Below are 9,482 nucleotides of genomic sequence, written 5' to 3' on the forward strand. Positions count from 1 at the left end.
CCTCCCCGCCCGCTCTCTCTCTCGCTCCGCTCCGCTCCCCCCGGCCGCGCGGCCCCCGCGTCTCCGGTCGCACAAAGAGACGAGCGGCCGGTAAGCGGGGCCCGGGGGCTGCCGCCCCCCACTTCCTGGTCCCCGCGGCGGCGGCGCGGCGGCAGCGCCGGGGCCCGGGGAGGGAGACGGACATTTCATTCGAGCCTGCAGTGGAACCGGTTACCAATCATTGGCCGGAGCCAGGCACAAACCTCCAGTGCGGCCCTGGTTGGCTCCCTCCGCAAATCGGCTGTTTGGTTGGACAGAAAATGGCTGCGAAGGAACCAGTCCCAGCGCGGAGCCCCGCTTCCCGCAGCCGGGCTGCCCTCCCTCCGCGCCGCCTCCCCGCCACGCGCGCCGGCTCTTCCCCTCAGCGCGCTCCCTCCCGCCGCTGCCGCCGCCGCCGCCCCGGCCCTGCCCGCCTCCTTTATACGGACGGAGGCGCCCGAGGTTGGGGGGCCCGCCGGGCCCGCCTTTCCCTCCCCTGTGGGGCGAGGGGGGTCCCGCGGCTGGGCTGAGGTAAAACCGCCTAGTCCGGGCGCGCCTGCAGGTTCCTTCGGCCTCTCCCGTGGGGTGCAGGGCTGGTGGTGGTCGTGTGGTGGGGTCGCTGACCAGGCGCGGCTCTCCCCCCGGGGCTGTGGAGAAGGAAACCCTGGGCGGTGGGGAACGGGGGAGAGGGTGGCCTTCCCGGCTGTGTGCCGCTGGCCTCTTCCCCGGCCTCTTCCCCCGATCGCTTCAGCGGCAGGGCTCTGCTGTCAGGAGGGCAGGCAGCGTTTTTATAGAGGGTCGAGGGGTTCCTCAGCTCTCTTCAGAGCTGCCCTTCGCCTGGGTCTAGGCTCATCGGCTGAGGAGAACGCGTTGCATCCCCCAGTGACTTCCTAGGTCTCACACAGACTGAGAAAGAAGAGGCTGATGAAGAAGAGAACGTTGACGAAGGAGGAGAATGGCCCACGGGACTAGGTCCCAACCAGCCGTTTAGTGGAACAAAACCTTGGGTGAGAGGATCTGCGGTTCTGGGTTGCCCCTTCCCTCTAGAGAAATAAAATCTGGCTGCAAACCTGAAAGATCATTTCCCCCTGGTGATACGGGGCCTGAAGAGCACATTTTCCTTCCACTTTCAGGCTTTGTTCTGAAGAAATACGAGCTGCTAGGTGAAGATGGTAGTTGGACTGACTTCTCCATTGAGATTTATAAACCTCTCTTATGAAGCATTTATATGAAACACTTCATAATCCACCAATCCTGCCATTCACTAGAATTGGAGAGAGGGATTTTTCCTCTAGGTGAAGGCAGCCAAAGACATTCCACACATCTGCCATCAACACGTGTGTATGTGCAATCTCCACAACGGAGGTAACAAGAATAATTTTGTTTCGTGCAGTTCTTAATAACCTGTAGTCATTCTTCATTACTTGAGGGTCTTAAGTATTTTACCTCACCTGGTACGAAACTCATGTTTCACAATGGCCTCTGCTAGCATTCCTCTTCTGGTTAATACCTGATAAACACGGCACATTCCTCTCCTAGCTTTCTGCTAGCATTTGGATTTAAACAAAGCAAAACTCAATAAACCTTACACATTTCCACTGGGTTTCACACAACATTAGTTTCATATGTTTCAATACATGATAAAGATTCAGATTCACTCAAAATGTCCATGTATTTGGATTGGTTTGAGTTTAAACTGAAACATCAAATGAGACAAATTTTGCATGGCCTCAGGTTTTTACTGCAAATGCTATATGCAGCTTGATTCTGCCTGCTGGGTACCGTGAACAGTAATTAGTTATTTTTTTGAAAATGCCCGGAAGATGTAATGCAAGAACATTGGCTAACTTTGGGACCTTAGGGAATGCATTTTCCCCTTTATCAATTTCATAGCTTGTGTTCACTAACTATAATACCATGACAATACACTATTCATCTTGCTGTGCAGTTTTAAGATCTTTGGGTGGATTCTGTCATCTCAGCCCAGAATTTCACAAGTGAGTAGAGGGATGAATGCTGACCAGTGTGCAGGTTCTTCAGGGCACAGAGCAGACAATGCCCTTTTTTTTGAGTAGCTAGTTGATATTTTGAATCTTTCCTTGAAACCATGGCCCTCAAATCTTTCTACTCCATATTTTTCAAACTTGGAACAAAAATATTAATTGTTTCTCCTGGGGTGCTTTTGCTGAGATTTATCAGTGTTGTATTGATACAAAAACTACTTATCCACTTATTTTGCTCAACCCTTTTCTTTCGAATAGCATAGTGGGAGCAGTGTTCACTGTTACTGATGGCAGAACAGCACTCAGTGGTTAAACTTGTCAGCCAGCTGAAGCCAGGGAATCCAAGCCAGCATTCCCCTTTACATACATTTTATCTTGTGTTCCTCCATTAGTAACAATTTCTGTCACATGTTTATCATTCAGTCTTTAATTGGTTTATTATTTTATCCATATGCTAAGTACATTCTCAAGTTCCATATATTTGCAGCACTGTGTTCTGTTCATACCGTATATCCTGAAAATATTGTGTATTTCCACGTCTAATCTGCATCTTCCCTCTGTACAGTATCAGGGGTGTCTTGGTGAACCTTGATAAATCATCTAGTATAATGCTTGTTGCTTTGTTATCTAGCTGCTTATCAGTTACAGTCTCAAATTCCCCGTCATGTCATTTGGATTTTATATTCTCCAGGTTCACATATAATTTCTCCAGTCTGCAATGTGTTCTTCATATTCTGTACCCAATCTCTGTATGCTCTTTTTCTATCAGCTCAAACTCCATCTATACAAAAAGAGGGGAAGAATGTTCAAGAGCAGGTGGAGTTAACTGTAGTAAGATGTAAGAAAGAGTTTTGTGAGGTTGTGATCTATTTGGTGAGGTTGTTGTTTTGTGTCTGAAATTTTCAGTAAGGAAATTAAAATCTTCAGTTATCTTCTGTTCTACTTAGTAGGTGTTAGCTAAGAAAGCCGTCAAAGGTGAGCAAGTATGCTTCTTCAAACCAGAACAGATATATCAGCCTGCTCCAAAATGTGCCTTACTTGTGGTCTAGAGCCTGTCATTTGGAAAAGTATGTGTTTGAAATAAGAAATTACAATTTTTGTAGAAATAGCACTGGATGGATGTTGTGGAGGATTCATCTGACATTCTCCAGAGTTCTCATTACTGTGAAATTCTGAGTGTAACAGACTGGAAATAGGTTTGTTGTCAAACTATGAACTCCATGGTGTTTCAGGAATTTATTTTCATTCTTAACAGTGATCTTTCTAATGTTCGTTATCTCTTTTTTTGTAGATTAGAGCATTCTTACTTGTATTAGACAATCCTAATTAAAAGATACTTGGAAGGTGCCACAGAGCCAGGCAATGCTATGTGAAAAAAGATTGAATGTGGAAATCCAGAAGAAATTATCTACAGGTAATTAACCAAGTCACAGTAGGATGAGATCAGATGGAATTAATTGAAGTTCAGGACATTTTTATTTTTCCAAGGATAAGTAGCTCTCGGTTGTTTTGAAAAATTCTTTAGCTACCCAGGTGTACCTTGCTTTTAGAAAGTATTGCCCCTTCAACAGTAGAATTTCCGCTACACTTGGAAGGTTCTAGGTGCTCAGGTGGCCTTCATGCTGTGTGGTCCCACAGCTCTGAAAAGGAGTCATGTGTAGGGTCTGTACTGTGACAGCATGCCTGAGAGGCAGAGCCATAATAGTAGCCAGCTTTGACATCCACACTGTGAGGACCAAAGGATGTGTTTATTCACAGCAGACTGGTATCCAGCCAAAGAGGGGGCTGGGCAGAGTGTGATTCTGAAATTACTACATCTTTTGGGAAGTATGGTCCAAAGAGCAAGGTGCAAGCTTGGATTCAATTCCCAGGTCTACTGCCCGCTTCTTGTATGACCTTGGGCAAATTACTGTAAATGCAGGCCATAAGATTTCAATTGAGAGGTGCATTAATAGCTTTGAAAGTCTGAATTTTAATCATATTGTGCCTCAATTCCCCATCAGCTGAATCAGTAGCAATATTACTTTCCTACTTTGAGCTGAACTGTGAATGGCTTAGATACTAGAACTGGAGAGGTAAGAGTACCACAGGTAACAAATGACAAGAGAAGCCATTTCCTGAAGGCTTCTTGAGACTGAGTTCCTGTGTGCAATCTCTAATACGAGTTGAACTCATTTTTGAGCCTTTTCCTCGCCACTGCTCAATTGCCTTTCTTTCACAAGATGTACAGAAATGTAGTATGTTGAGACATATTACACTAAGTAAATTTGATTAAACTTGGTCAACATTTCAAAAGTTATTGGGGGACCTAAGACAGATAGGCAGTGCATGAATGCCTAAGTCTTGTTCCCTTAGACAAAAGAAAAATCAACTTACTGTTTTCACCAGTGGAACAGGTAGTCAAGCAAGTAGATCCAAAGATACCATTTGAAGTTTAGTGCTAGTTCATCTCAGCCAGGTGGGGTTAAATGTGGCTAGCAGCAATCCCTTTGAAATGTACCTGGAGCAGAACTGACTTGTAATCAGGTAACGCATATGTTAAAACATGTCTAAAACATCAAGTATAAACATTCCACAAGAGCAACAAAGAACTTCAAAGTACACGTGCAAGATGATGGTCCAGACAGAACCATTTGAAGGATTAGAAGAGATCTTGGCAGAAGCCTCTAACTTGTCCGTGAATAATACAGCAACAGTTGGAGGTGAAACTATAACAATACCTTCTCTGCTTTGTTTTCAACAAAGCAATGCCACAGTTTTGAGATGCAATCTGACAGGAGCCTTGCTTTTCAATTGTGCCATTACAGCCTCCTAGATAAAAACATTTGCATTGGTTTTGGCTCTTTTCAAAACACGGGAAAAAAATCAATGCTCATTTTAAATAGAAAAGGATTAAATCATTTAGCTTTTTCAAACCTTATGACAAGTAATACAAAGCATAAAATGAAAAACCTAAGTACCTCTAGTAAAATTTTAACTTAATTTTTTTGTAGCTGAATTTATGACACATTTGCAAGTGTCGTTCACATGGGTTTATTTGTTATCATCTGCATTCAGCTGCATTCTGTGGTTATGTGTTTTGAGTCTTCTCCTATTATCAGCTACATGTGGGATTGAAATTTCTCAGCAGCATAAGTACGGTGAAAGATGTTGTCGTGGCTTAACCCCAGCCAGCAGCTAAGCACCACGCAGCCACTCGCTCACTCCCCCCCACACCCAGTGGGATGGGGGAGAGAATCGGGAAAAAAAGTAAAACTCGTGGGTTGAGATAAGAACAGTTTAGTAGAACAGAAAAGAAGAAACTAATAAGGATAATGATAACAATATTTAAATGACAATAATAATAATAAAAGGATTGGAATGTACAAGTGATGCACAATGCAATTGCTCACCACCCACCGACCGATGCCCAGTTAGTCGCCCAGTTAGTACCGGTGCAGCAATCCCCCCAGGCCAACTCCTCCCAGTTTATATACTGGGCATGATGTCACATGGTATGGAATACCCCTTTGGCCAGTTTGGATCAGCTGCCCTGGCTGTGTCGCCTCCCAACTTCTTGTGCCCCTCCAGCCTTCTTGTTGGCTGGGCATGAGAAGCTGAAAAATCCTTGACTGTAGTCTAAACACTACTGAGCAACAACTGAAAACATCAGTGTTATCAACATTCTTCACATACTGAACTCAAAACATAGCACTGTACCAGCTACTAGGAAGACAGTTAACTACATCCCAGCTGAAACCAGGACACCCCCTAACTGTCACTAAGATACTGAGAGATACTGTCACATTTGCAGTGTAGGCAGAGACATAGATTTCTTCTGTCAACTTAAACATGAAAGCTGGAATTCTTCTCAGTTGAATTTGTTCAAACTAAGGGCTAGGGATAGGCTCGCTCTTTAGAAGTGTCTGTCTTTGGAAGGATGAGTTACCATCTGGACATGCTTGTCTTTCTCTTGGCTACAGAAGGAGCTTAGATCAAGAGCTTATACGAGAGGCCAAACTTTTAGGTGGCTGATGAAAGGTAAGGTGAATCTAAGCTTGCAAAAATGACTGGTGGTATTTCAATGACATCAATATTCTGAAAATGCAAGGACTGTGTCAGCTTTAATAATGCTAATATTTAGGTGGTTTTGCATTCAGCACCAAGAGTTCTGTACTTTATAAGAAGGTGGCACTGTGGGCTCTTCATTTACTGAGGCAGCCTTCCTCCCAGTTTATATATAGAAGGAATATATAGAAATCTTTGTGGGAACAGAAATTCTAATACTATTTTAATGATCACTCTTATAATAGCCACAGGGAGCTGGGAATCAATTATCTCAGAAACAGCTGAGGGACTGGTCCCATTGAGGTACCATTTAGATTATCGCAGCTCTGTTACAGGATTCTTCAGCAGCAATCATGCACCAAATACGTTTGCTATAAAATATCTTTATCGAGATTTCAAGACAGTAAAATACCTTACATTTCATCTTTATAAAGAACATTATAAGTTAATATCTTAATGTAATTACTATTTTTATTAGTTGTTCAAGTATTTTACAGACTTTTTACACATTAATTGAATTTATCACAGCTGATCTCTTAATCCCAACACTGGTAGCTTATGCATTCTATGCCTTATAATAGTCCAATATTGAAAACAGAACACAATGTGACAGATTTTCAAGACTTTCCTTTGTTCTACAGATTATTTCTAATGAGGCAGTCCTTGTTGTTCTGCTTAACACAGCAGTTCTGAAGATGTGCACTAAATTTTCCTGTAGATGAAACTAACAGACAAACCCAAAGCATATTTAAATCAGTGCTTTGGTACTGAAATAGGACTGAATAGGCTTTCAGTCTCCCTGTGACTTCAGTACGCAGAGTTATCTCTGACTCCAACAGGGGTTTAAGTTGGTGTCTGTATCAAGGAGGTATTACAGGCTCCAGGATGTCCTTCAACTGTATGATCCTGAAGACTGCTCTCCTATGTGTGTCCTTGCTACTGGAAAAGGACAGCATGAAGATTATCAGGAGGACAGCAATAGAAATTGAAATGTCAAGTGTTTTCTAAACACGGAGGAAGATAAAGTCCATCTCCCAAAGAGTGTAAACAGAGAGAGAAAGGCAAAGACTGACAAAAAAGTATGTAACATACAGACAAGGCATCAGGAGATCACATTATTAATAACTGGAATATACTGCATTTTTCTTCTTTCCTCTTCCTTCCGCTTTCCATTCTTCTGGTCATTGTATTCTGCTTACATTTCAGTGGTCCAACACTAGACTTCATGTATGCATGCAGTTCAGTCAACTAAGAATAAATTATAAGATAAATTGATGTATTTGGCTTTTCATAAGCCTCATAAAAAGTGTAATTTCCAGGCAAAACTTAAATAAAAAGAGGGCAGATACTTTTTGGATCTACCCAGAAAAAAGATATAACATAGGGAACGCTGTAAGAGCAAACTAAGACCTCTATGGAGAAGCACACAAAGTGAAAAAGTAGGTAAAACTGGAGAGAGGATGATCTGGCAAGATAATAAATCAGCCAAAAGGAAGTTTTATAGGACCTTGGAGTTGATCACAACCTGTGGTTCAGGAGAAGGCATGAAGCCTGTGGAAAAACGGGAAAGGAGTTGAGGCCAAGATCAGGAGTGGTCTGATTAAAATAAGAGTTGAGGAATGTAAGTTCTCGGGCTGTACGTTGAATGGCCTCAAGGTAGTGTTTGTGAGGAGGTTGTAATAACTAACATAAGAGGTGATGTGGGCCAGTAAAACTGTAGGAAGAAGCAACAGATTTGGAGGAGTGGGGTAAAGAAGGTGAAAATGAATGCCAGTCTCCGGGTGCAGCATCAAGATTCTGTTCTGCAGTAACCGACTCTTTGCTTGTAAGTGATCTTGGATAATTCTGATTTTTGGATGCACTGCTTTTCAAACTTACAAAATGTCTCAAAGGTAGAACTTCATTTTTTCCATTGCTTCAGTGGATCTTCACCGCAGCAGCATAAGATCTTTTCTTAATGAAAGGAAATGTGATGAGAACATAATTGCAAAACAATAAGCAAAATGGAACATTGTGAACAATTTAAAGGACAGTAACAGCACTCCAGGGTGTTTTTTTTAAACTTGATTTTTCTCAAATTGACTGGATTGCCAGCTGGTAGTCCCCATTTAATGAAAATATTGAGATGGGGTTTGGTGGAATAGAGTTCCTTCCCTAAGCTAGTTCAGCAAATTATTTTAATAACTCTTTCTGAAGCTATAATAATCCCTGAATGCCCGTAACAATTATTATCCTCATTATCGTAATAATTTCTGCTATTATAGAGATCTATATTGAAGACATAATTTCTAAAATCACAGTGATCATTCCCCCAGTGGGTTCAGAGACTTTTTTCCACTTACAGTCTTAAGTTTAGTTGGGGGGGGGGGGGGGTATTAGAAACTCTAGCTGACACTGGAGATACCACTGCAGAGTGGAAGAGTAATACAGCAACAGAAATAGGAATTGCTGATGTCCTCTGTGTAAAAAAGCTGAGGATGGGGAGGCAATGCCTCTTAAACCTCAAGACTCAAAGTTATTATCCCGTTCTCTTTCTTCACTTTCTTTTGGTCCTTTGCTGTCGCTCAGTATTACTTTTGTGGCAGAGTACTGAGAGCCGACGTGGTTGGTGTCCTGTACTAAAAGCGTTAGCAAGATAATCACAACTCTGAAGGTGTTATAGGGTAAATAGGTGTCACATTTACATTTTACACTGGGGGACACTTGGCATGAGTGACTTAGGCAGGACCACAGAGCAACCCGATGGTCGTGTTAGGGATGGGACTAATTGCTCCCGAGTCCATAGTGTGCATTTCGTTGCCATGCGTTCACGTTACAGCAGCCTTCACGCTCACTCAGTGAACAGCCCAGCAGTCAATCTGTGCAGCTGAAAAGAAGATCCATGCCCCAAAAACACTAACGGTTGGTTTAGCATTGCGTCTTTTTAAAACCTTTCAAACAAATGTCAGTCTTTGCCGTAAGCGAGAATATGGGTCAGATAAATTACCGTGTTTGGTATAAGAAGTCACATGTTTCCACGTGAAAAGTGAAGAAAGCTCAAATTGGAGCCGACTAGTAGTAACAGCAGACATTTGTGTGCGGGTTTGCTGGTGGTTTACATCTTGCCCTGTCTGTCTTCTCAGTTTGTGTCCTTCTTGGCAGGCACTCCTCTTGCCGCGTACTGGTGTGAAAGCCACCACGATGGGGCCACGACCTGTGCAGCGCCCTACGATAACGAGGCCAGATCACGTCCAGAGCCCGGCAGGGAGGGAGCAGGGTGAGAAGCCTCATCCGACCTTCTGCCTCACGCAGTTCCTCTTGCGGTTAGCGTCTTCTTCCCGGATTTCTTGGTATGAACCATCAGTTGTGAGAACACCTATTTCGAAAACACCTCCCGAGGGCTTCTCCAACGCCAGCATCCCCCAGCCGGCAGCC

General features: G+C 43.3%; 2 protein-coding genes across 3 annotated transcripts in view; both read right to left on the reverse strand.

Moving 5' to 3' along the window:
* Positions 1-366, reverse strand: part of NFYB (nuclear transcription factor Y, beta) — a 19,255-nt gene extending 18,889 nt beyond the window's left edge. Inside the window, exon 1 of one of the 2 annotated variants that reach the window (XM_010566317.1) lies at positions 243-366. The gene's annotated coding sequence lies outside the window, so the exon portion shown is untranslated. Of the gene's footprint in view, positions 1-214 lie in introns of both variants that reach the window. The other variant, XM_010566318.1, reaches the window with a different exon arrangement.
* On the reverse strand, positions 211-9,466 carry LOC104831046 (glycine-rich protein 2-like). Its single transcript, XM_010566363.1, has 3 exons — positions 9,344-9,466; positions 2,762-2,802; positions 211-682 (listed from the first exon to the last, which is right to left on the reverse strand). The coding sequence occupies exons 1-3, from the start codon at positions 9,464-9,466 to the stop codon at positions 211-213; spliced, it is 636 nt and encodes a 211-aa protein (XP_010564665.1).
* Between the last annotated feature and the right edge of the window lie 16 nt (positions 9,467-9,482).

The sequence above is a fragment of the Haliaeetus leucocephalus genome, unplaced genomic scaffold (genome assembly GCF_000737465.1).
Source record: "Haliaeetus leucocephalus isolate CR32 unplaced genomic scaffold, Haliaeetus_leucocephalus-4.0 Scaffold206, whole genome shotgun sequence".
Lineage (NCBI taxonomy): Eukaryota > Metazoa > Chordata > Aves > Accipitriformes > Accipitridae > Haliaeetus > Haliaeetus leucocephalus.